The 27,841-nt window shown below is 35.7% G+C and overlaps 2 protein-coding genes and 1 long non-coding RNA gene across 5 annotated transcripts; 2 read left to right on the top strand and 1 right to left on the bottom strand.

The window, feature by feature from the left end:
* Window positions 1-116: 116 nt before the first annotated feature.
* Window positions 117-7,730, bottom strand: LOC124641115 (40S ribosomal protein S7). 2 transcript variants are annotated; one of them, XM_047179097.1, is made up of 5 exons: window positions 7,586-7,730; window positions 7,048-7,209; window positions 1,551-1,735; window positions 830-977; window positions 117-232 (listed from the first exon to the last, which is right to left on the bottom strand). In XM_047179097.1, the coding sequence occupies exons 1-5, from the start codon at window positions 7,634-7,636 to the stop codon at window positions 155-157; spliced, it is 624 nt and encodes a 207-aa protein (XP_047035053.1). In that variant the 5' UTR covers window positions 7,637-7,730; the 3' UTR covers window positions 117-154. The 2 variants fall into 2 exon arrangements, with proteins under 2 accessions (XP_047035053.1, XP_047035054.1); XM_047179098.1 differs by having other exon boundaries at window positions 7,461-7,593.
* A 2,085-nt stretch (window positions 7,731-9,815) lies between these two features.
* LOC124641114 (UDP-glucose 4-epimerase) lies at window positions 9,816-27,787 on the top strand. Of its 2 annotated transcripts, none has more exons than XM_047179095.1 (7): window positions 9,816-10,133; window positions 18,046-18,307; window positions 18,602-18,715; window positions 19,764-19,943; window positions 20,458-20,571; window positions 21,683-21,854; window positions 26,576-27,787. In XM_047179095.1, the coding sequence occupies exons 1-7, from the start codon at window positions 10,114-10,116 to the stop codon at window positions 26,809-26,811; spliced, it is 1,098 nt and encodes a 365-aa protein (XP_047035051.1). In that variant the 5' UTR covers window positions 9,816-10,113; the 3' UTR covers window positions 26,812-27,787. The 2 variants fall into 2 exon arrangements, with proteins under 2 accessions (XP_047035051.1, XP_047035052.1); XM_047179096.1 differs by lacking the exon at window positions 9,816-10,133 and adding an exon at window positions 13,136-13,276.
* LOC124641116 lies at window positions 22,519-23,363 on the top strand. The gene is made up of 2 exons (XR_006985638.1): window positions 22,519-22,909; window positions 23,078-23,363. It is a non-coding gene; the product is annotated as an uncharacterized LOC124641116 (long non-coding RNA).
* Window positions 27,788-27,841: the final 54 nt, after the last annotated feature.

Here is a 27,841-nt window from a genome sequence, read left to right on the forward strand (position 1 = left end):
AGCAGCAGAATTGCGCCATGCGAACACGGAATCGCGACGAAAATTCAAGCAAAGATAGTTGTTATTTTCTGGGGTATATAAAATATGTAGAACTTTGTATAAATAAAACGTTTAGATATTTTTTTAGATTTATTGTAAAGTCATATTCCTAAGTTTACAAGTAGGGTTCGGGGAATTCAAAGGTAACTTCGCGCCCCGTCAGCTTCTTGTATACAGACTGGAAGGTGTCCACCTGAGAACAAAGGAAAAGTTGGGTGAGTACATGAAATAATAATTTAAATAGAAGTTTCATTTTGCCAATAAATTCATGCAAAAACTATTCAGCAGCGACGTACGAGCTTAGGACGATATTAAAACGGCGTATTTTCAAGTGTGTGCTCGGTTTGAACAAGTTTGACGCACGACACATTCCGCGCTCCAAAACATCGGTTGCGGGCACGTCCGAGTACAATGGGATTGGAAGTTTTCAGTTGTAAAGGCGAGTGCATGTATCCACAAACGCAATGCACTCAAAAATTTATGTATTGCTCATAAAATTTGAGAGTTAGAAAAACTGGATTGAGCGACATATCTATCAATTAACGTGGCGACAATGATTCCCCATTCCTCACTACATTAAGATTCCAACAGAGAATATAAGAGGGGGCCAATTTCCCCGGCCATAGAACATATATGCTACAAATAAGAACTATTTTAGCACTTATTTGAGACTAGCCATTTTGCCTTAGTTTTACCCACATTCAGTGGGGACTATTTCCCATAGTCAGATAAAGTATAGCCTGTTACAAATAGAGAAATATTTCCTTCTCTAGTATCAGTGACATCTCACCTTATGTTCAATAGTGGTCTGCTGGTTCTTGTCGAGGTGCACCTTGATAAGCTGGGAGCCGTCGAGCTTGATCCGGATGCGTTTGCCCACAATCTCTGCGGGGAACACCAGGTCTTCCAGGATGGCGTCGTATACTGACGTCAGTGTCCTGGAAATGAAATAGTTTATAGTTAATTATTGGTATAATAGGTCTATATGAAAATAAAAAGCCTTTGACTTTGACATTGATAAGTATAACATCTTAAGGCAAGGGATTTGGGCTTGAAAAGTTTTTTAGTCTTATCTAGTAGGTACATCATACATAATCACAGCAATGCAATAATACATCCATAAAATGTAATGAATAAACTAACAGTGTATAAGTTCAATAGGCATCATTTCACAAATTGATTACTGTAACCTACAAAACAATTCAGATCCATCATTCGGTATAGTTAAAGTACTAAACAAACAGATTTCATTAATTTTTTGACATTGCTATTCAGTATTGTATGCATCTTTGTAGAATTACATCAAGCTATTATTTATTTATTATGTGGGAGCTCAGCAGATTATTATTTGCCCTTGTAGTCAGATCAACAATACTAAGATTTCACAACAGAATGTTATTTCTAATGCAAATATGTAATTCAATTTTTAAGCCTGATCTGACAGACTGTTCTATTTTCCATTTACCATGTATGTAATTTTGTTTGAACAACAATCAATAAAAGAATCATACCTGGATCTGGGCCTCTTCTGTTTGTTGGCTACACGCGTCTTATGGCTGGGCTTGGGCAGGATCTTGCGGTCTCCGATGAACACAACATGTTTGCCGCTGAATTTCTTTTCCAACTCACGCACCAGCCTGATCTGGATCTTCTGGAATGCCTTCAGCTTGGGCATGGGCACGTAGATGATGATCGACTGGAATTCAAAATGTTTTTATGAGTTTTTTTGTACAATCAACATCTTTTACTGTTGGAGGTAAGAGGTGTAGATAGTTCCTAAATGAGTTAACATCTTGTACTATACTCATTGGAGGGTATAAGTTATATAGTTTATAAGTGAAAGTAATATTTTGTTGGCAAACTGCCAATCCATTAATTTATATGGGGTAATTGACATCTTGAAAGTCCTGAATCTTTTACACACCCTTTGCTTCACTCGCGATGCATTGAATAGTAAATATACACTGCTGAATACTTCTACCCACATCTCCAATGTTTTGGTGGTCTATATCAAGCTTTTACGCCAGTTGCCTTCACAAAGTTTATAGAAATATCAACATAAATAAAAAACTGATATTAATTTCGATGCCACCTTTACATAGGTACCATATTGTAGCCTTATTTCAGAATTCTGATGTACTTATTGGAGTACCAGTAACATATTCAGAAAATATTGATTTTTCAACTTGTTTGAAAACTTTGTTTGGTTATTCAATTAATTTACATGTTGTCAGTGTGAAAGGTGTTAGGAATTTATAGTCTATGACATTTAAAAAATGTAGGGTTGTTAGTCTATGAAAAAGAATGACTGTGGTGTGAATTGTCATGATGTAAAAAACCAGTGAGAACAATGTTATAATTCCTAACAAAATGTGATTGTATTTCTTTAAATATTAAAAAAGACTTTCAAGAATACCAGAAGTTTGAATACCTACAATAGGTTATGGGCCCAGAACGCCCGAGAAGAAAAAATTAAAAACCGGGATTGGGTAATGAAAAACCCAACATAAAAAACAAGTGAAAAAAAAAAAACTAAAAAAACAGTAATAACAAGGAAGAAAATAAAAAACGGTGAAAAACTAAAAAATGGAAAAACCTGAGATAATACAGATAGAAAAATTAAAAGATGCGGAAACATTTTTATTGTGGAAATTTGAATTCAATATACACTTAAAAGCGGCAAATCTTGCAAAAACAATTGCACAAACAAAAGAAGATGACAAGAAAAGTGACTTCAGTATCAAAGATGCTCAGGTGCAAAGAATTATCATAAGCAGTATTGATAAGAAACTAAAAGGTCACATAATTAATTGTAACAGTGCACGTGAAATGTACGTAAAATTATGTGAAATATTCGAAGGTTCTGAGCAAAGAAACAAAGATGCATTATTACAAGAGTTTTTCACATATAAGAAACAAGAGAGTCAATCGCTTTCCCAATTAATAAGTGAAATAGAAAATTTACAATTTCGTATAAGTCAGCTAGGAACAAAAATAGATGATGAAATGGTCATATCCAAAATACTAAGCTGTTTACCAAATAATTTAAACTATTTTATAACTTCTTGGGAATGCATGGCAGACGATAAGAAAACCCTTCAAAATTTAACAAACAGACTTCTGGCTGAAGAAAATCGAATGTTGAAAGCAAAAGAAAGTGACAAGCAGCTAGCATTTCAAGCTACATCTTCATCTACATCAAAGAAAAAGTTTAATGCAATAAAATGTTTCAAATGTAACAAAACAGGGCACATGAAGAAAGACTGTAGAGCCTGTAGTATCTGCAAAAGGGACAACCATGAAGATAAAGACTGTAAGTTTAAAAATAAACAGTGCTCAATCTGTAAAAAAATTAATCACAGAGAAGAAAATTGTTTTTTCAAAAATAAGAATAAGAATGAGAATGAAGAAAAAAGTAACAAAAGAATAGAAAAGGCATTTTTTACAAACGGTGAAATTCAAGAACCAAAACTGAAAGAATTTGTTGTAGACTCTGGGTGTACTGCACACATGACCAAAAATGTAGACATACTAAAATTTTTTGAATGCAAACCATCATCTGTTTTGACTGCAAATGAAGAAACAATAGAGGTGAAAGGGACTGGTAAAGTCATTGGAAAAAAATGTACTCTTAATAATACCCTGCTTGTTCCTGACTTATCACAAAATTTATTATCGGTTAATGCAGTTACAAACAATCAAGGAGTGGTTATATTTACCAAAGATAATGTAAAAATATATAAGGAGTCAGAATTAATATTAACAGGAAAAAAAGAAAACGGTTTATATAAAATTAATTTGGATGATAATAATATGCAAGAAAAAACACTGTTAATGAAAGAAAATGGCACTGCCTTAGAATGGCATCAAAGACTTGGACATCCAGGAAAGAAAATACTAGATATATTACCAGATGTGGCAGATGGAATAAAAATAAATGGATTAAGGCAAATAGACGAATGTGAAATCTGTACACAAGCTAAACAAACAAGACTTCCATTTAACACAGTAAGAAACAGAGCCAGTAGACCACTTCAATTATTACATACTGATGTATGTGGACCGTTCGAAAACAAAACGTATGATGGCTATAGTTATGTTTTAACCGTCATGGATGATTATACTCATTTTACAAAAATATACTTGCTTAAATATAAAAATGAAGTTAAAGAAAATTTAAAACATTATATAGAAGAAACAGAAAGAGAGAGAACAGAAAAGGTATCTACCATAAGATGCGATAATGGAGGTGAATACACAAGCAATGATTTTAAAAAATGGTGTACTGAAAAGGGAATAAAACTAGATTATACAGTACCATACTCACCACAACTAAATGGTAAAGCAGAAAGACTAAATCGAACATTATTAGATAAAACCAGAGCATTACTATTTGATTCAGGGTTAGATAAAGAAATGTGGGGTGAAGCTGTATACTGTTCTACTTATATTATAAATAGATTACCAAGTGAATCTTTGAAGAATAAGACACCTTATGAGATGTGGCATGGTAAAAGGCCTAATATATCTAATATATGCAAGTTTGGTTCAATAGTATATGCTAAACAATTACATTCGAATATTAAGAAACTAGATCCAAGAAGCAAAAAGTTAATCATGATTGGATATACTAATAATGGATATAGATTGTGGAATAAAGAAGAAAGAAGAATTGAAATAGCAAGGGATATTGTTATAATTAATAATAATAAGAAAATTGGAGAAAAATATGAAGAAACAGGAAGTTCGGTGATAACAGAAATAATACCAGGTAATAATGAAGAAGAAATAAATCAAGAAGAAGAAAGTGATGACAGTTATTATGAAATAGAAGAGTTAGAACAACAAAGTAATGTAATAGAAGATAACATCCCAGATATTATTGATGAAGTAGAAAATGATGAAAATAAAGAAAGTAATACTGCAGAGATAGAAACTATAGAAACTATAAATACAAAACGACAACGGAAAAAACCAGCTTACCTGCAAGATTGTGTATTACTTACGTATGATGAAGTCATGAAGTCTGCTGAAAAGAATAATTGGGAGAAGGCCATAAATTCGGAGAAGGAATCATTGGAAAGTAACAATACATGGGAAATAGTTGATGTAGGAAGAGCAAAAGGACACAAGATATTGTCAAGTAAATGGGTATTTTGTATAAAAGAAAATGGTACTTACAAAGCAAGACTTGTAGCAAGAGGCTTCGAACAGCAAAGCATTGACTATCAAGAAATATATAGTCCAGTAGTAAGTCAATCAGCAATAAAATCATTAATAGCAATTGCTGCTTCAAAGGAATATGAAATGATAACTTTTGATGTGAAAACAGCATTTTTGTATGGCGAGTTAAAGGAAGACATATTTATGTATATTCCTGAAGGATATGAAAGACAGCCTAATAAAATTTGTCATTTAAAGAAAGGACTATATGGGCTAAAACAGGCACCAATGACATGGAATAAAAGATTTACAGAAACTTTAAGGAAACTTGGACTGAGAGCTTCAAAGTCGGATCAGTGTGTGTTTTTTAATGAAGACAAAACTATAATATTGGCTATATATGTTGATGACGGTTTGGCCATATCAAAAGACAAGGAAAAGTTATTACAGATCTTGCATCAATTGGAAAAAGAATTTATCTTAAAAACATATGAACAACCTCAAAACTATATAGGTTTTGAAATAAAAAGATCATAACAAGGCATCTTGTTGCATCAGCAGAATTATACAGAAAAATTACTTAGAAAATATAATATGTATGATTCCAAAGCTGCAGATACTCCATGCATTGTGGGAAAGGAAAATGAATCTAAGGTGGCTACGTCAAATTTCCCATACAGAGAACTAGTTGGTGGATTATTGTATTTGTCAACCAGGTCAAGACCAGATATCAGTCAAGCTGTGAATGAAGCAAGTAAAAAGGTAGAAAATCCATCAAGGCAAGACATATTAGCAGTAAAGAAGGTGTTGAAGTACTTGAATGGAACGAGAGATAAAGGGATTTTGTATAATGCTGGGAAAGATATTACAAGATTGCATGCATATTGTGACTCAGATTATGCAGGTTGTACAGAGACCAGACGAAGTACAACAGGGTTCATAATAATGTTGGCAGGTGGACCTATAGCTTGGTGCTCCAAAAGACAGCCGATAGTAAGTCTATCGTCAACTGAAGCGGAATATATAGCAGCAGCAGATTGCGTTAAAGAGTGTTTATACTTAAAGACTTTTATAAGTGAATTAATTGGTAGCAGTATTAAGATTAGTTTGAATATTGATAACCAGAGTGCTATCCAATTGATTAAAACAGGTTCATTCAGCAAGAGATCTAAACATATAGATGTGAGATTTTATTTTATACACGAAAATTATAAGAAAGGATATTTAGATGTTATATATTGTCCTACAAATTATCAGATAGCGGATATGTTGACGAAACCACTATATAAAGAAAAATTTAAATTTCATTGCGATAAAGTTGTTGTGTAAATTGAGAGTTATAATTAGAAGTGTTTAAGTTAATGTTTTGAAAACTTGTTTAAGTTAATGTTTTGAAAACTGTTGTGTCTCTGAAGTAATTATAAGGTATTTTTAATTTATGTTCATATATTAAAAATAGGAGAAGGTGTTAGGAATTTATAGTCTATGACATTTAAAAAATGTAGGGTTGTTAGTCTATGAAAAAGAATGACTGTGGTGTGAATTGTCATGATGTAAAAAACCAGTGAGAACAATGTTATAATTCCTAACAAAATGTGATTGTATTTCTTTAAATATTAAAAAAGACTTTCAAGAATACCAGAAGTTTGAATACCTACAATAAAAGGTAGATCATACACGTAGATAAAGAGGTTACCAATAATATTTTTTGCAAAAGTGTGTTTTGCCAAATACACATGGACAATTTTGACATTTGGTCCAATAAAAACCAATTTTAAGAGCAGTACTACTAGGAAAATTGTTGAAAAAGAGTGTAGGACTGTTGTTAATGGTGATAGTTCTTACCTTCTTGTTATGCAGTTCAATTTCCTTAGCCTTTGTAATGTACAGCTCCCTAAGTTGCGCCTTCAGGTCCGAGTTGGTCTCCAACTCGACCAGGGCCTGTGAGATCGATGTCTCGAAGACATCGGGCTCAGCAGCGCTCGCCTTGATGATCTTAGTACTCATCTGCAACGTACAAACACCACATACAGAACACCATTCCGAACTTATAGGTTAGGAAATTTCAGATCACGATTACAACTTTTTTAACAATCTTTCACTTCAAAACTCAGCCACAATTGCACATGCGCCTAGTATTTAGGCATGTTCTTTTAATACAACAGTAATCTTATCAAAATTACACTTTCAGAAACCAAAACAACGTTGGACACCGAGGGAGCGGATTTGTCACCACAAAATATCTAAGTAATCTTTACCGTTAACAAGGAATTATTGTCCTAAATATATTACTTGTGCAATAAAGAAATAGAAACACTAATTATTTATGTAGGAAAAGGCTTAAATTCATAAAATTTATCCAAAAAATCATAAGGACAGCTACCTTGAGAACTATACGGGAGAGAAAGAGATAGACACGTGGTGTTGTCAGCATACAAACTGAAATCTACCAATATTTATAATAAAAATCAACTTCATATAAATCTCGATACTAAATTGTAAAAGATACAAATATGTTATAACGTTTAATCAATACTCATTACTGTGGGTTCAATTATTATTTGATTCATATTTCCCAATTTAAATAATGTAAAATGACATTGTGTGTATGTAGAGGTACGTATGTATTATATCATTCATTTGATTCAAAACTCACTAGATCTTGCAGTACCTAAGTACTCAAGCAAACATATTAGATAATTCAGATCCCTAATTTTCTTTATTATTGTCTTTAAAACAACATAGGCATATATTCATGGAAACACTTAAACTGCTATATTTGATTCCGGCATACGTCTATTAAAGTAGCAAAGAACTTCATATTAAAAATGAATTCTTAATATACCTAAATTCCATGAAACAGTTTTTGTTGCGAGATAAAATTAATATCTCAATTACATATTAGAACAACAATATGCATGGAAACAAGCATAGAAATAGACGCTAGAATTTTCTTTATTGGTAATTTATTCAAGTTTCATTTTTCGGAATCATAAGAAAGTCTCAATTTTTCAAAAGTTGCCGCTAAGATTCTTGTCCTGTTGTTATACGAGTTTTTAATCCGAACTACACATATTTCTTATTGCACGTTTATTGTTTTGTTCTATTTGATGTGAAATACTTATATAGTTATTTATAAAACTGCAAAACCAGGTAAATTTCATACTTATTTATTTGGGTATCGTACTAGAAATAGCTGTAACGTAGGATAAAACTCATGGTCCGGTTTGTAAATTGTTTGAAATTTTTCACAGTGTTTACGTTTGCCACGTTCTTCCCTCATTTTAAATTGTATTTAGAAATACAATTTAAAATGAGGGAAGAAGGTCCTTCTGCTGGATGACACAACGTTCCGCATCGCTACATGCTTACGGTTAGGCGCTCCCTGTGTTGCTCCGCATCGCTGCCATTGCGGTGAAGCCGTCGACAGCCTCGGGCATCATGGTCTGTCGTGCTGCAGAAGCGCTGGTCGTATTGCACGGCATGCCAGCATTAACGACATTATCCGTCGTGCTCTTTCCACCGCCGGCGTGCCAGCCGTGTTAGAGCCTAATGGACTGGTACGTGACGATGGAAAGAGGCCAGATGGTATGACGTTGTTGCCATGGAAGTTGGGTAGGCCCTTGGTGTGGGATGCAACGTGCGTCGACACCCTGGCGCCATCGCATCTTCCCTGCACGGCAGGTCATGCTGGTGCGGCTGCTGCTTCTGCAGAGACCACCAAGCGGCGCAAGTATAGTAACCTTATTGGGAACTATACTTTTGAGCCGTTTGGGGTCGAAACGCTCGGACCGTGGGGCCCGAGTTCGCGGTTACTTTATAAGGACATCGCGAAAAGGCTTGTCGACGCTTCGCGTGACCAGAGGGCTGGCTTATTCTTCGGACAAAGAATTAGCATTGCCATTCAACGTGGCAATGCAGCCAGTCTTCTGGGCACGTTTCCGGAGGACAGTGATGCGGAGGAATACTTCGACGCCTGATCGATGCTCTTTTATATTTTATGTTTTATGTTTATATATATTTTGTATATAGTATTTTATTTTTAGTTTTGTATAAAGATAAGTAGTATAATTTAGAAATATAGCAACATTGAAGAAAACGTTCAGGAGTATCTCTTTCGTTCGGTAATGAAACGAAAAAAATCTGCATGTCAATGTTTTTTTAATAACAATTATATAATGAAGATGAAATAGAATTGCATGAATCACATCAAAGTCATAATAAGTAAGTACATTTGAAATATGTATCTAGTTTATCTAGAACGATCACAAAATGAAAATTATTTTATTTTTCTCTTTCATAGCAAAAGTTCGCTTACAAAGCACGCACAAAACGTCAAAATCAAGCAGCTGTTTTATGTTCGAAAACATGATGAAGAAATATATTTATAGCAAAGCACTGAACTTAAGTCACTTAAGATCGTCATTAAAGCATAAACTTAATTGTACCTGTTTACAACATAATTACATCTTTTTTACTTAGCTGAGATATAAATTGATATGTTAAAACGTAAAACTTCTTTAAGCTAATAATTTATTGTTTGAAAAAGCAGTATTTGACTACACTTCGTGCAGTTTGACATTCCAAGAATTGACAATTGACATTGACATTGTTAACTTTTTTCTGACTCCGGCGGAGTTCCGGCCGTAAAAATAATTGAATTCGAATTGAATTAATGATAATTTTATTAATCTTTGTTACAATAAATGCGATATAGTTTGATTTCAACCAGTGAAGACTGATAATTCAGTACACCTATTGCTTTTAAACGTCAAAACCATCCGAATAACTTGCTTTTACAAATAATTTATGTAAACAAATAAAGATGTTTCACGTTTAAGCTTATTGAGCGGCGAATATAATACAAACAGACCTTGAATTATTCTCAAGGTACGTGGCATCTGTTCAATAATGAAACCATCTGAAAATGGGTAAGTGTTTATAATGTATTCAGTTGTTTTTAGGAATGTGTCGCTTCATTTGCATTCTTTATGGGAATTAGATTACTCATTGTCTTCAATATATATTTTGAATAAATACTTACGTAGTATTAATAAAATACTGTATGGGACAAATATCTCTAATCTAGACACACGGCAGTGTGTCCGCCAAGTTCGAGCAAAAAAGCGACACACCGGCCGTGGGTTATATTACACGAACCATTTCGGGCCAAATTCGACCCCCCTATAACTCAAAATCTATTTTATTTACACATTTCAAATTTCTAGTATCTGTTGAGACCCCCTCACTTATCTAAAATACAAAATTTCATTAATATACCTATTGTAGGTCTTGAGATATTGACGTCAGAAAATCGCTATTTTTACTATACACTCACTGACTGACTCACTCATCAAAAACCTAGACCACTTCCAATGGTCGTATTGACTTGAAATTTGGCATGGAGGTAGGTCTTTATGTCAAGGTAAAGGGAAAAATCTGAAAATGGCCAAGTGTGAGTCGGTTTCAAAATAATGAAGGTGTAAAATACCCAGTGTAAAATACCCCTAAGGAACTAAAACGAACTAAATTTATCTATATTTATATAATATACCTTCGAATGGTCGTACCGATCTGAAATTCGTTACAAAGGTTTGTATTTAGTCAAAGTAAAAATCTGAAAACGGCCAAGTGTGAGTCACTTTCGAAAATAACGAATGTGTAACTTTGATCCACGAACATAATATATGATAACATGTCATGTCAGTCAGTTGGTAAATCTAGTCCATTTAGTTAATCTAGTTCATTTCTTTGTAAGAAGCATAGTGCATATTCAAAAATCTGAAAGATAGTATAAATGAGACATTTCCTTAACTAACTTAATCATAAGAAAAAAATAAAATAAACAACCTTACAAAAATAAATGAAATCCCACCCAAAACAAAAATGTGAAAGGCTGCCAAGTTCGATAATATGGAAATCCTTCGCCTATAAAAGAAGTGAGATCTGAATAAGTACCAAGTTCCATACACATACCTCAGTTAAAAATAGTTACTTTTTAATAATGTTACTTGGCAAGTTTTAATAGAAAATTAAATACTTGATTCATTGCGTTTAGTAGGTTTATAAGAAGGTGTGTGAAAACTTGCCAAGTAACATCATTAAAAAGTAACTATTTTTAACTGAGGTATGTGTATGGAACTTGGTACTTATTCAGATCTCACTTCTTTTATAGGCGAAGGATTTCCATATTATCGAACTTGGCAGCCTTTCACATTTTTGTTTTGGGTGGGATTATTATTGCAGATTGTATCATTTGCAATTAGATAATTACTTATGAAACTGCCAAGTGCGAATCATCTGTTATAAAATTATCAGAAACAATCACATATTAAAACTGGATTATTATTGAAATGACCAATAATAATCCAGTTTCAGGCTTTGTTGATATAGCAAGAAGTACACATTTCAGTGTGTGGCAGCTAGGAAAATATAAAATCTGTGGGCAACTTGACCAGTTGATTTTACCATTTTTCCCCATCACAAAAAATGATTCCTTTTTATTATATTATTATAGACAATAATATAAGAAGATCTCGTGGCTATGTCAAAGCCATTTGGTGTGGTTGGTCTGTGCATGCGTAACCATTTCATCATAATGAGTTCTGTTTTTCAGAAGGCATGATAAAATTTAGGTCCTGATGGTCATTTGAACTTGACGGTCATTTTTGGTAATTGTTATGGGTAGTTACAAGACAGTAGATCAGATAAGCTCCTTGTAATACACTAGAACTCAGCTGCTACTGGTTCGACTGGAAGACGACCCCAGCATAGTTGTGAAAAGTCTAGGCAGATGATGAGATAACAATATAAGCTGTTAATAAATCTTCTCATGAATTAATTGGTATATTATGAGTTGAATGAGAAAAAAATAACCCTTTTAATGTCTTTTTAAAATGAATCAATCATACCAAAAACTGTATGACAAGCAATGTTACAAAATACATAACTCAACAGTTTTCATACAAGTGCTGATAATGTAATCTACTTGTAATAGTATACTGTGATACATACTGAGCTTATGTCACCAAATATATACTGCTTATTATTTTATTACTCTTGGGAACAACTTGAATTTGTGTATTCAAAGAATTATAATCATAAAATTCCTGGAATAAAATTAGACTTAAGAGGACGAATTGGAATTTTTGGCGCCAAGGATCTCAATTTTTCTCAGTAAATACAAAACGGATCAAAATACAACTTGGTTACCTGAAAGTTCATGATATAAGCCTTATTTTGTTAGACGTAGAAACATGATTAGGTAACTTTTATAACAGAGAAAAATATATCAAACATACCTCTTTTTAAAAAGAGGTTCACATATTATGGGCAAACGGGACCGATTTAAGCCTCTTAACTTTTTTAGTAGTTGAGTATATACATACTCTTTAAAATTGTAGAAGGAATTTTTATCAAATTATCATTTCTAAATAATAAAATTACAAAACCATTTTGTCGCTTACGACTTTTAGTTATAAGCTAGCGCGCGTATTGTTATCCTCGCCCCGCTCAGACGCTCCGACCCCTTTTGGTGCCTTAAATGCGCGTGCCGGTTATGGAATTATTGTTGACCAATTGTGCCTTAATTACACTGGTATGTTGTGTATCTTTTCTTATTGTAGGAGCAAAATATTTATAACTTTCGTCAACTCTTATCCATGTGCGGAAAGCAGTTTCCGCGGACGCGGGTGTAATCACGACTAGAGCTAGACTACACATATTTATTAATTCTGTTAATTGCGCCACCTAAATGCGTGCTAAAAAAAGTAACTTTAAATCTACTTCTGGCTAAAGCTAAATTAACTTTGATAACTGCTGAAACAATCTTAAAACAGTTTACTGAAATTCGAGCAAACACGCGTCTAAAACTGCACGTGTTGTAAACAGTGCGCCCACGTCACACACTGTAACGTACACTCAATATATTTCCGCGTTAACATAGTCAACGTTTTGATAAGAACCTCTCCGCAGTGACCTCATAGCCGTTAGGCGGCTCGCGTGTGCCTTTGCCACGTTGTAAAAAAAATAAATAGTTTTCTTCAAATAATTTCCGCGCGCCAAAAATTGACAGGTATGAAGTTCACGACCAAATAGGTTTTAATACGTAGATTATTTGTTGATTATACAGCAGTCTTATATTCCAATTAATTAGGTATTAGGTATTCCGTGCTTAATTAAACGCTTAAATTCGATACTGGTTTTGATCGGTTTTAATTATGAGACGTTACTTTGAGTGTAATAATATTCTGAAAATTGCGTTCGTCGTACTTACATTTTATTTGTTTTATGACCGGATGGCCTGATAAACGTTTCATTGGGAACGATAAACTTCTTGAATTCGCCACTTGAACCTTTACTATATGAGTTCAAGTTCAGTATTTTTGTAATTCATCATGTTGTAGTATGAAATTCATTTTACGTATTAATGAATTGGTAATAAATAGGCAGGAACGGGGTTAGTCGTTCATAATACCTTATGTACATATGTGCAGCTAACTACGGGTAAAAATACAATAAAAAAAATCAGGAAAATAATATGTAATCTATATACTCGTAAAGTTAAATCTGACCAAAATTGCCCCATAAATGACTGTAGGTACAGTGATCTTTTGAGGATTTTATACATATATTAATACAATTTTTGGACGCGAATCGAGACTATATAGAGACTGAATAAACCTGGATAGGGTAAATTTTTATCAGAAATGATTGTCTTTGAACAGTAGTTTGAACGACCAAATATGACTGGTAATCTGTTACAGCATGATATTTATTCGGCCGGTAATCCCGACCGATAATATATTTATTGGCTAATAAACTGCAAATCCTATCTAATTGATAATTCTTGTACGAGTTTAATATCGTGATAAATAATTTAATTTTATAGATGTCCTCTCTTGTTTCTGTGGCAATCGAACATTTTGATATGTATTTATTTTATTTTTTCCCTGAGTGAGTGCGAGTCAGTTTACCAATACTTACGTAGCCTAATTACGTGAAACTACACTAATTAATGACTACAAATTAAATAATTTTATTTTTTTTCTTAGCTGAACCGATATGTCCAATGGCTAAAACTTCTTCGTCTTTATAATGACGAAACTAGCTTCCCCAGCGGTCTCGTGGGAACTACTCTACTACCCGGATAAAAAATAACCTTAGCCTTAAAAGTGGCCTTCCTCAATAAATGGACTAGACAGACAGATAGATATCCACAAATATGCAGATAGATAGAGCTTTGGAAGAGTATGAAAAAATATATTATATTCTAGGTACCTACTATCTATTCGTATAAAACAACTGTAAATACATAATCATAATTAACAATTAATTTATAATAACGTAACTTAAATCAACACATTTCATTGACAAAGGTGTTGCGAAGATAACCTCTGGATTGACGATTGTAAATATTTTGCTATCCGATACCCTTCAGATAGAAATCGTTCGATCATTACCTTCAAGATGTTTTCATGAAGTCTAGGCGTTTACTAGCTTCTGCCAGCGGGATTACTCGCATCCCGTGGAAATTACTCCGCGCACCCTTAGATAGCTTATGCCAGCCACTGTGTGGGAATAGACCTGTGCAGGTCGCCTGCGCAGGTTCAAAAACTGCACAGGTCTATTCCCACACACACTCCGGTCTACCTGCGCAGGCATACCTGCACAGGTGGACCTCTTCGGTAGACCATAGCGTGTGTGGCCGGCATTAAGTACCTATATAGCCTTTTTCTATGAATGGGCTATCTCACACTGAAGTAATTTTTCAAATCGAACCAATACAACTTAAGGTGTTTTCAAACAAACTCTTCAGAATAAAATTACATTAAATCGCTGAAGACCTTGTTATAATAGCATGCATAATTGCAATAGTTGTTCACTCTTCTTCGCTTTGGAATAAATCTATGTGGTTCGATTTTTATGGAGAAGAACGGGCAAGAAACTCAATGGTTTATCTCTTCTCTTAAATTGTGATGAATTATGATGATTTTAGTCTCTGGACCGAAGACCCAAATTCTAAAACAGCCCGCAAGAGGAAAATCTGCGGATAACGTGCCTGTTTACCTTAGCGGCAAAACTTTGGAGGAGGTAGGAACCTTTCGGTACCTAGGCAGTCTTATAGTAGCGACAATCGTCTGAAGTCTGAGATATCAGCACGAATTGCAAAGGCGGCTGCAGCATTTGGTGCACTCAAACACCGTGTTTGGAACTCACACGATCTTAAGTTACAGACTAAGATTGCCGTATACAAAGCTTTAATTCTACCACTGCTTCTTTACGCCTCGGAGACATGGTGTCTTTACAAAGGTGATATTAAACGCCTTGACACTTTCCACATGAAGTGTCTCCGAGCAATACTCCGTATACGTTGGCAAGATCGGGTTCCCAATACGGATGTTCTTCGACGGACGGGCTTCGCGGGCATGAAGTGCCTTCTGATGAAAGGTCAGCTGCGCTGGTACAGTCACCTGGTACGCATGGAGTCCTCCAGGTTGCCGAAAACTATTTTCTATTCGGAAATCAGTTTGGGTAAACGACAAGCTGGAGGACAATATTTACGTTACAGGGATGTATTAAAGCACCACTTAAAATCGACCGGTTTATCCCCGAACTCATGGGAGGACCTAGCCACCCAAAGATCTGAGTGGCGTAAGGCAATTCATCAAGGACTAGAAAACTTCGAGTCCCCGACCGAACTTCGACCTTGATGGTAAACGCCTGGCCCGTAGAACTCGTCCTAAACCGACGTATAATTATACCTTTAATGCAAACGGAGAGCTCTACTGTGCATCATGTGACCGAGTTTTTAAAAACAAATTCGGGTTCGCAAGTCACTACCGGGCCCATGAGCGAAGACAGATTGCCGGGAATTGACAGGGTGTCGCCGTAGACGGACACGTCTGGGAGGACATCATCATCATCATCAGTCTCTGGATCAGTTTCGTGGGGTGCTTTCTCATGTTCTAGACCAGTGCTGTACAATTATTTGTGTACTCGGTTATTTTTTTGCATCTATAATATTAGTTGTAGTAGTTACAAAAGTTAAATAGTTATAGTCAAACAACAACTTGAAATATCGTAACACTCATATAAACGTTGATAATCACTATATCGCCTACACTAATTGAACACCACTAATCCATTTACAACAGGGAAAGACTAATACAATCTATTTGAACCATCATACAAGCTTTCCCAATTACGAGATTCAGTATTGATAAACTTCAAATATGTTTGTAACGGAACATATCATAATGATACGTACGTGTTTACATACGTGCGTCAGATTTGTCTAGTTCCGTAAAGCAATCGCAACTGTTGCTATCTAAATGACAGGATATACGTACATATAGTTATGAATCATATCCTATTTACTCCATATTCTTAACACTCTAATCAAGATTGTAGCTCCCCTTACTTAGTTTTACTAACCATTGTCATGCCCAACATATTGGAAACCGACCCCAACTATGTTGGTTGGGGCTCGGAAGATGACAGTGAACCATTTATGCCCATCTGAGACATTACTGGATAGCAAAACTTAAAAAAAAATACTCCCGATGTATTATTTGTTTCATGATTTACAACTGTTATGTTATCACTCATCGATTTTTGCAAAAAATACTGAGTTATCTCCACCAATCTTTATTTCAACGTACATATATACCTATCTAAATTATATTGACCTGTGAACTTCCAGGATGGCCTTTCATTCTGATGATTGCACTATCCCACGCATCGCATATAGTTTCAAGTCAATTTAATATGAGCAGTTACGGCCGTTCCCAATATGGTCTCTACATATACGTTGTTTTGCTTACTAGAGATAGAATTTAGGTGATATGTTGTGTTGTACCAAGGAGGTTATACGATACTTTCTTCGAGCGCAGAAATTAGGTCCCTCGGGTGAGACCGCGGGTAACATGGAATCATAGAACTTTTTACTAAAATTTAGTACCTGCTTACGTAAGATCCGCAACGATATAAAAAAGAAACCACTCCGATGGTTTTGTTAACAATTTTACCGGTTATATTAATACGACAACTTGACTACCTAACATTCTTTAAAAAGACGTGATGACACTTGAAAAATTGCAAGAACTATTTGTATCCCAAGCGACCTTACAATTCCAATCTACAAGTCACCGTATTATCGATAAATCATAAAGCCATAAAAACAATAGTATTGTCTGCACATAACAAGCTGTACATATAAACAGCACGTCATATTACATAGATACATTCATGTACACATAAACATGAGTATTTACTTTAGACAGAATAATAAGTATTATCTTGTATCATATATTTGCGCAACACTTATAAATGAAACCACTTAACATCGCTGATTGTAAATGTACAACAATTTGTTACAATTTTTTATTTCGAACAATCGCAAATAATGCATTTGTTTCGCATGCAGTTTTCTTTGGATCAATTACTGGATGGGAAAAATTGCGTTTACGTTATGCAGTTTTCTTATTCAAACGACTTAGTAATCAGAGCTGCGATCTGCATAGGTATTTTACCTATTTATTGTATTTTCCAATGACTGTGAATAAGGTGTATACGTCACTTAAGTATCTTGACTACGACTTGGTACCTTAGTAAATTATTAATGAGAAAGTTTGTCATTGTGTGTTTTTGATACTCTTTAACGCTGAAACTACTGAAGCGATTTTTATGAAACTTGACAGTCATATAGCGGTCTCATTCGAAATCAAAACCATTTAATCAAATTAGGCTGAAAATCAGACCGTCAATCTATCTTCAAGAAAAATACAAGTACAGCCCCCAAATTGCCCACCCTTCACCATTTCCCATGTCTTCTTCTTTCAGAGTCACAATGACATCAGCAATCCTCGTGACAGGCGGTGCAGGGTACGTCGGCTCCCATACAGTGACAACCCTTCTAGAAAAACAGTCAGACAATCCGGAATTTGAAATAGTAGTCGTAGATAACCTCGCAAATGCTTACAAGGCTGGTGGGCAGAAGAAACCGGAGCCTTTGAGGATTATAGAAGAACTCACGAAGAAGACGATACATTTCTATGAACTGGATATCAGTGATAGGGAAGGATTGAGCAGGATTTTTGAAACTGTGAGTTTTAGACTTTATTGTTTGCGGCATAAGGATAATTTTAGAATAATCCTAATCTCAGTTATTGTAAAACCCGATGTCGTAAAAGTATAAAATAGGTGTATCTTGGTATCTTGCCCGTGCTTCTCCATAGTGAAGACAATTAACTGGGCAAATTACTTTAACTTTTTGATTAAGTTACTAAAATATTACTTTTGAATTTTATAAAATAAAGCCTTAAAATTGTCACATTACACCGCTCAGAAAGAACTTTTGAACAGCCGGTTGTAATATTCGTTAAACTTTTGTTTCCAGCATAACATAGAATGTGTGATCCACTTTGCTGCGTTGAAGGCTGTCGGCGAATCTGTGGAGAAACCTCTGGAGTACTATCAAGCTAACATCACTGGGACATGCACACTTTTAGAGGTGAGGACTGGGGTTTCCATTCTCAGCGGATTCTGCTGAATACCAGGGTTTCTTTTCCCCACAAACCGGCTCCCCAATTCAAAGAAGTCTTAAAATATACAATAGAATTTCATTATTCGAAAGCGGAGACTTCAAAAATTTTGCCGATCTGTTTTGGTGGAGATGCCTTATTTACTAGCTTTTCCTCGCCGGTTTCACTCATATCCTAATTAAACTACTTAAGAAGACTTTTCTCACCGTTTTGGATTGTGACGAAATTCCATAATAATAGCTTGTTATTTCGCTTAATTCTAATAAGAATTTTTGAAAAACAATTGCTATGGTAGTTACTCGGTAAGTAACTCTTTTTGCTGACTCTACACATGTTAGTTTCACGTGTCACGATAATGGAAATAGTTTATTGTAGTTAAACATTGGAATGAGCACTTATTGATGACCTGAATAGCTTGCCGGACAAATATTTGTATATCTTTGTTGCTTATTACAATTGTAATAAGTACAATGAATGTGAATGTTAAATGTCGAGATATTTTCTTCATACAATTTGTTCTAAAACATACGTTGTTGTTTAATCCATTAAAGTGGGGATTATGAAAAGCTTGTAAAATATAAATGGCTTCTAAATAATGAGCGTTTCAGGTTCGCAATTAATTTCTGTGCATAAATCTATAATATAAAAATGAATCGCAAAATGTGTTGGTAAGCGCATAACTCAACAACGCCTGGACCAATTTGGCTAATTCTTTTTTTGTTGTGTTTGTTATTGTCAGGAGAAGGTTCAAAAAGGAAAAAAAAATAGGGTAAAGTAGAGAAGTCAGTTGACGGGAGCGAAGCCGCGGGCAAAAGCTAGTCTGAAATAAAAATGTTTTTAAATAGAAATAAATATAGATATATAACCTAGCCCTTTCTTAACTATGTCAGGATCCAGAAATTATTACACGGGAGTGACACCGTAAAACTACAAAAAAACATTAAGTATTTTAAAAATCTTTATTCATTTTAAAGTGAAAGTTATTTACCAATCCTCATACCAACTCTTTATTCCCAGGTAATGCGCAAATACGGCGTATACAAGCTAGTATACAGTTCGTCGTGCACAGTGTACGGCGAGCCCACGCGGCTGCCGATAGACGAGGGCCATGAGACCGGCCGATCCCTCACCAGTCCTTACGGCAAGTCCAAGTACTTCTGCGAGGAGATCATGAAGGATTTGTGTACTAGTGATAAGGTAAATATGTTACGAAAATACATATAATAGTTCTAACTTCTCATAGCAGTTTCAACCGCTTTCGCAGGGGTTAGGAAAAATAATTAATGTTAATTTAAGGAAATATCGGAAAACTATTTGATATTTACTTGGAATGGATTATGCTTGGAAGGTGTGAAATATTGAAAGCAATTTGTAGTACCTGTTCACATTGAAAAGAAGCAACAATATAATGTATATCTAACTGTTACCTTCGGTTTGCCGGGGAACTACTTTCCCTACCCGGATAAAATAGAATCTAAATACCCTAATCTACGGCCCTGCCCGGGGGTAGTGTACCTAACTTCTCAACAGTGACAAATCTTTTCAAATCATTTCTGTAGTTGGTCGTCGTCTGGGTACAACAATGATTTTATTTACAAAAATCACGGCGCAGGATTCTACGTAATAAGCATATAATAACAAAACGATTCATTTTAAAGTCTTAAAAATTTAACGATTATCTGATACTACCTTTATTTGTTTCATTCTACAGAAATGGAAGGTAATATCACTGCGTTACTTCAACCCCGTTGGTGCTCACCGCAGCGGCCGCATCGGGGAGGATCCTGCCGGGGTGCCCAACAACCTCATGCCCTTCATTGCACAGGTAATTATACGTGTAGAAATATTGCCCAACCTTCTTCATGTCGCAAGACATGGAGAAGATGAGATTTGTGAGTTCTTTGTGTTTAGTTTTAGAGTTTTTTCTGCTTTTCCGGTATCATCTTCCTAGGCTGTTCTTAACAGCTTATATACCACATATAGAAATATTGCCCAAGCTTCTTCATTCTCTAGTCAAGATAGATAAAGAAGGACAGATTTAAATGCTCTTTGTCTATCTGCTTCTCTATCATCATTTGCCTTGCCTATTCAGTATCCTGTACTATTAAGTAAACTGCCTCGTTGGTCTAGTTGTCGCAAGTGTGGCTGCTGAGCACGAGGTCTCGGGTTCGATTCCCGAGTCGGGCCGAAATCGCTTTGTGGGTTTTAGAAGACTCACAAAGCAGCCCGAAGCCTGGAAGTTGGTGATTGATTCACCCGTGCATCGGAGAGCACGTAAATGTCGGTCCTGCGCCTGATCTCTTTCCGGTCGTGTCGGATTGCCGTCCCATCGGGCTATGAGAGTGAAGGAATAGGGAGTGCACCTGTGTCTGCGCAAATGCTTGTGCACTATAATATGTCCTGCGCAGTTGGCTAATCTCCTTACATGAGAACAGCCGCCGTAGCCGATAATCGGCTAGGAGGACATCATCATCATCATCATCACTATTAAGTATAAGACACAGCTTTATTTATCTAAACAAGTTCAACTGCAGTCATACTTTGAAAGTACTGTAGAGATGTAGTATTTAATTAGAAACTTTTTCATATAGTAAGGTTTTATTCATTATAATTGAGACTGTCCGGACAATCATTTTAAATGCGTTCTATGGAAAATAGTAGATTAGAATTTTTATATTGAAGTATGTCACTTCACCTCTCGAGCCCAAACAATAAACGTCGTGATATCGAATCAGTTTTTCATTTTGAGCAAGATAATTGTCTCCCGGTCCTACAGTTCCTACGTATAAAGTACTGTATTTATATAACTTAAAAAACATACTAACATCCGAATTGAAACTCTCTTTTATGGTCGATTTGATTTTGCGCGATTAAAATCATCATTCTTCAGGATCATAATAACGAAATGGACTAATATACCTTATTCCTCCTTTCAGGTAGCAGTAGGTCGTCTCAAAGAGGTACTGGTATTCGGTAACGACTACCCGACAGTGGACGGCACGGGTGTCCGTGATTATATTCACGTCGAGGACTTGGCTGAAGGCCACGTGAAGGCCGTTAAGCTATTCCAGCACCCAGGGTTCAGTGGATTCCATGCTGTCAACTTGGGTGAGTAGCTTATGGAGTCACTAAAATATTTATTTATTTATTTTTACATCAGACATCGGAAGTCTATAGGAAAATATCATACATAAGATTATTATAACATAACACTACATTTACTTATACTAATCTTACTTATATTATAAACTAGCTTCTGCCCGCGACTTCGTACGCGGATCCTGTCCCTTATGCCAGCGACTACGGGGTCAGCAAAATCAAAGAACTGAATTGTCTGATATTGAATTTTAAGGGCCCGTTACCTTGAAAACAACGGAATACGCATAACCATTAGAAACGTTCCATATATTTAATTTTTGTACTTTAACGCCAAAAGCACAGCAGACTAAACAAAACGCTGAGAACTGAACCGCAATAGACGTGACCATAGGGATAAAAGTAGTGATTCTAATTAGTCCGCATTTAAGTTGTGTGTGGCAAAAATATTACACGTATTATTACGTAAAAAAACATTAAATAGATGACAAAGTCGTGGTGACTTAGTGGAAATCGTGGTGGTTTAGTGGGTAGAGAACCAATCTCTCAAATATGAGCGTGCGTCTTTGATTCCAGGTCTGGCAAGTGCCTGCCAATGCAACTTTTCTAAGTTCGTATTCGTACTTTCTACGTATATTTTGGATACCAATTGTAACGTTGTACTTTGCTAACTCTAAGAATAGGTTAGAAATTTTTAAAAAAATACAAATAATTACAATAGATTTATTTTAAAATTAATAAAACACCTAAAGTAAACTAAAATAAATAAAATAAAAAATTATAATATATTAAAATTAACATAATTCGTATACGGAACCCAATATTAATTATTTACACAAAGGTCCTCGTAACTATTGCGCCTACGCATCTCTAAACGGGTGAACTGGTTTCGCTGCGCGCGACGGTGGTGCCTCGAGTGCATTCGGGCCGGAGACGCGGCAGACGACCAAATTGCATCAGACGTGACGGCTGTGTCACACGTTTTTTTACTTGACCTTCAGTATTGCGTACCTGTCTAATTTCTACTTATTTGTGCTAGACAAATTATAATCGGAAATCCCGCTGGGGTAAGTTTCCATGCATTGCTTATGTTCTATTGTAAGGTGTTCTTCTTGCTAAATTTCTGTCTAAAGCAGCTGTTCTTAGTTCACTTTGTTTGCTGGGACACTGTGACCTTTGGACCCGGCAACGTGGCCCAAGCTCTGCTAATGCTAGCCTTGTCTCTGCGCTTCCAGGATTTATTTCTACGTTGGATTTTCTACGTTCGAGTTTTTACATTCTACTTTAAACCCTCGCTACGCAACGTTCTACCTGGCGGCGAGTGAAAGACCAGACCTGATCCTGTCTGGAACTACCTGGGTCCTGCTGGAGACCTGGAAGTGCAACCTGGGAAGGAGCTGGGCCGTCGTCGGAGCTACACCACGGTTCAGGCCAGTGTTCCCAGTGTACCTTCTACCTCGAGATCTATTCGTGGTTAGGGCAACAGAAGTTGGCTTAAATAAAGTCTCAATTTCTACCAAATTGTGTACTTTATTTGGACCCCTACCTACCTACCTGTCGGCCAGCCTGACTACCAGCCAACCAACGGCCGCACAATGACCGTTATTTGGAGGGGATGTTAAACTGTAGTTGGCAGTCGTTATGGATAGTCAGAAGCCAGTAAGTCTTACCAAGGGGTGTTGGGTTGAGCGGGTAACCGGGTTGTGGAGGTCAGATAGGCAGTCACTCCTTGTAAAACACTGGTACTCAGTTGCATAGTGACTGGAAGTCGACCCTAACATAATTGGGACAAAGGCTCTTGAGATAATAACGACAATAATAATGAGCTATAGGCACCGCAGGACATCTGAGGCTGATGATGGGGAGTAGCGACCCCGCGGGGCTATATATACTGAGTTCTCCAGGGAGAGTATAGAGGAACTGCAGCATATTTGGAATACTGCAGGTAACTTGGAATACTTCGATATCTAAATATATATAAACGCCATCTGAGTTTTTATGCCGTAAACATAACGTCAAACGATACACAAAGCCATACAGCATTAAAAACAGGACGCTATCTTGACATTTCGGCTACCAGCCCCCAGCGAACGAGAAGCCTGATTTGAAAACTTTTTCGGTAAGAATGCAATCAGTGGTAATCATTTGCTGTAATACTCTAAATCTTTATTGTAATTATTTTAATTGCGGAGTGACCTTGTTAGTTTAAGATATTACTATGATTTTGTGAATATTTCTAGAATTAAAAATTTGACATGCAACTTTAAGTTAAGTTGGCGTGTTGTTAATTTGGAATACCGTGTTTTTTTTGCTTTTCAGTTTTTTGGGAGTCGGTTTTATTTTTTTGTAAAAGTTTCTTTTTTTGTAAAGAGCCAATGACTATAAAACATTTAGAATTCTATTAGTTTCTAAGAAAAAGTGTTAGCAATTTTCAAAGAAAAAAAAATGAATATAATTTGGAATACTATATTCCAAATTATCTGCACCCTAAGTCAAATCCCGTTTTTGGAGTATTTTTAGTTTGATAGGCATTTTGATAATATATCTGGTATTTTTTATATTTGATTGTTCTCATTATTAAAGTTTAATATTTTGACAATAATTTAATGTATTTTTTATTGAGCTATCCCGTTTCTCCTTCAATTTATTTTCAAAAAACAAACTGGTATTCCAAATATGCTTCACTTCCTCTACTGCCCCCATCTCCGGCCGGTCGGAGTGAACCATAACGGGGGTAGGTCTCACGCCTCTGGCTTGGCTTGGCCGTCCAGAGTGGAGTCGCTAGAGCAGGATTAGTAGCCCTGCTCGGAGGGTGGGTGCCTCATGGTAAGCACAGGGAGCGCGTAATCTGCGTTTAAAGTCCGCCGAGGTATCCTCACCCTTCAGCCGCTCATGTCCCTGTGCCCTCTTGTTGCTATTCAGTGACTGGTTCCCGGGGGCCCAGTAAGTGAGGTGGCGAGTCTCCACCTGCCATTTTTACATGTACCTAATACATTGTCATCCACTAACATCCCATCACAATAGCCCAAGTAGTTTCCTCCATAGTTAGCAATAGTTTAGCACAGAAACGGGGATTGTCTTTTTTTTAACGACGTCCCCCGGGGATTGTCCTTGGGTTCATTTCTATAGTGTATAAAGGGATAATCGTCGGTTTTGTGTCACCATTTAATTAAAGTTGTCTCAAAAGGGCTTCAGCGTGTTGGCTTCGGCCCCACGTTTGCCTCCCAAAAATTCGGAACTCTGTAGTCCCGAGGTATGGAAAAGACATACAAAATAATAATGAGATATAACGCAACAAAGTCGGAGAGTGGGGGCTCGTGACACCACGTCTAGATATGTAAAATTTGTACTAAGCAGTGACTTAACACAAAATTCAAGCGTTGTTGCATCTTTGTTATTATTTGTTTGTGAGAGAGAGAAAAGAAAAATACGTGTCCATTATTTTAGGGTTATCTAAAAGACGGACTAATTACTGTTTTTTTACTTTTTTTGATTCACCATACCTATTTCATAACATTCATTTCTATACATTTCAAGTGCAGTATTGCTCTTGAAGTTCCACATCAGGTGTTCCAGATCTTCGATGTTTATACGTCAATAGAGACTGCTTATCAGATTGAACCACTTTTGCAAAAACGTCATGTCTTCATATGCTATAGTCTAGCTGGGCTCCTGGAGTTCCACATCAGGTGTTTTAGAGAGTGCTTATCAGATTGAATAACTTTTGCTAAAACGTCATACCTCTATATGCAATAGTCTGGCTGGGCCCCTGGAGTTCCACATCAGGTGATTTAGATCTTCAATTTGTATAAGTCAATAGAAAGTGCTTATCAAATTGAACAACTTTTGCTAAAACGTCATACCTGTATATGGTACAGAGAAGCTGGGCTCTTGGGGTTCCACATCAGGTGTTCCAGATCTTAAAATTTATTATCTCAGCTGAAAATGCTCATCACATGAAACAATTTTTGCCATGGCATCATTTTTGTATCTCTTATAGTTTTGTTGGTCTGTTGGTGTTCTGCATCAGGTCTTCAAGTTTCGAAGATACATTATAGCCTATATGTTGACCAGGCTTAATACTGATACAACAAAGAAAAAATCATTGAAATCCGTCCAGTAGTTCCGAAGATTAGCGTGTACAAACAAACAGACATACAGACATACAGACAGAATTTTTTTTTTGGATTTGTGCTCCATTACTGTTTCTAAACCCCACCCAATTATTATTTTTTTAATATATTCAATGTACAGACACAGTTTTTTTACAGATTTATTATATGTATAGATGTGAAAGTTTGTGAGAATGTATGGATGTATGTTTGTTATTCAATCACGCAAAAACGGCTGGACCGATTTGATTGAAATTCGGTATGTAGATAGGTGATACCCTGGATTAACACAGGCTACTTTTTATCAACAGACCACGCGGGCGAAGCCGCTGGCGGAAGCTAGTACATACATATAAATTTTGTTTTATCTAACTAATGCAAAAAATCAGTTGGTAAGATGTATAATCACGTCTTCAAAATTAACTTTTGAGATGTATTTTGTACACAATGACCAATTGGCAGATAACTTTAAAACGGCTGGGCCAAAGAACAAATGCTGGAGCTTTTACCGCATCCAAATTGGTTCACCAGTTTAAAAGCTATGGATGCTACGGTACCCCCCTTTTTTCATAAGAATTTAATAAATAAGCCATAATAATACTACAAAATATTTCCTTCCAGGTACCGGCACTGGCTACTCAGTCCTACAAATGATAGCGGCCTTCCACAAAGCGAGTGGTCGCGAAATACCGTACCGCATCGTAGGGCGTCGCGCGGGCGACATAGCCGCCAACTATGCGGACGTAGCCTTATCGCATCGCCTACTAGCCTGGCGAGCTACTAGGACACTGGATGATATGTGTGCCGACACTTGGAGATGGCAAAGCAATAATCCTTCTGGCTACAAGACCAGTTAAGAACATGAAGCAATATTTGAGACCTTTGTTCGCTGTTCAATGTTGCAAGATTTAAAAGGGTGGATTTTGGTATAAAACTGTTAAAAGGTTTATGTCGAAATAAAGTTACCAAACTTTGTAATTCAATACCAAAATATGATACTAAGAATTATTATATCGTTAGTTACTAATTAATATGATATGACATCTGCATTTGAATGATATTTATTTAAAAATGGTACGAAAAAGTGTTAGGTACTTGTATGTATTTATTTTATATAGTTTATAGTTTCAATAGTAACAGATATATTTTATATGTAAAACATGTCAGGCTGTGCCTATCATGTTATTTAGTTAGCTAGATTCCGTTGAGATTTCATTAAAAAGGTTAGTATATACTAGATTTGACTAGACGAATGAGCAACTACATATTATATTGTGTAAGAAAATATATAACTTCCAATAGATAATTTAAAATATAAATGCAGAAAATATTTGATAGCCAGTTCAAATTCAACTTTATTTGTATGTACGCAAGGCTCATTTTAAAGCCTACAAAAGCCATATATAAAATGCCATTTTATTGAGTTTTAGTTAAAAAACAATATCGAATAGATTAACATTTTAATACAAAGTTTTCACCAAATGTTGATCGTTCCTATTATGTTGCCATAATGTTGTATTTTTTTAATAATTTGTAATTTATTATTTATAATGTTTATTTATTTTTAAAGTTAGAACTTAATACCAAATACATGCCAAAGCATTTACCAGTGATTTTAAAGAAAAATAATCTATTTTTGCAACAATTTTATTTACGTAAAATAAAAGTTTTTAAGTTCTAAGGTGTTAGAGCGTGCATTTTGACAGGAGATGGCAGGTTTTATCCATCAACTATTGAAACCAAACTAGACAATTTGAAAGACCTCATTTAGCATTAGCAAAACTGTACTTTATGTACTGCAAGTCAAGATTGAAAATAAATCTTTATGTACAAGTGAGCTCTTATTTGATAGACCTTTTTGAGATCTGCTTTGGTTCTTGAAGCGTT

This window comes from Helicoverpa zea, chromosome 22 (genome assembly GCF_022581195.2).
Source record: "Helicoverpa zea isolate HzStark_Cry1AcR chromosome 22, ilHelZeax1.1, whole genome shotgun sequence".
Lineage (NCBI taxonomy): Eukaryota > Metazoa > Arthropoda > Insecta > Lepidoptera > Noctuidae > Helicoverpa > Helicoverpa zea.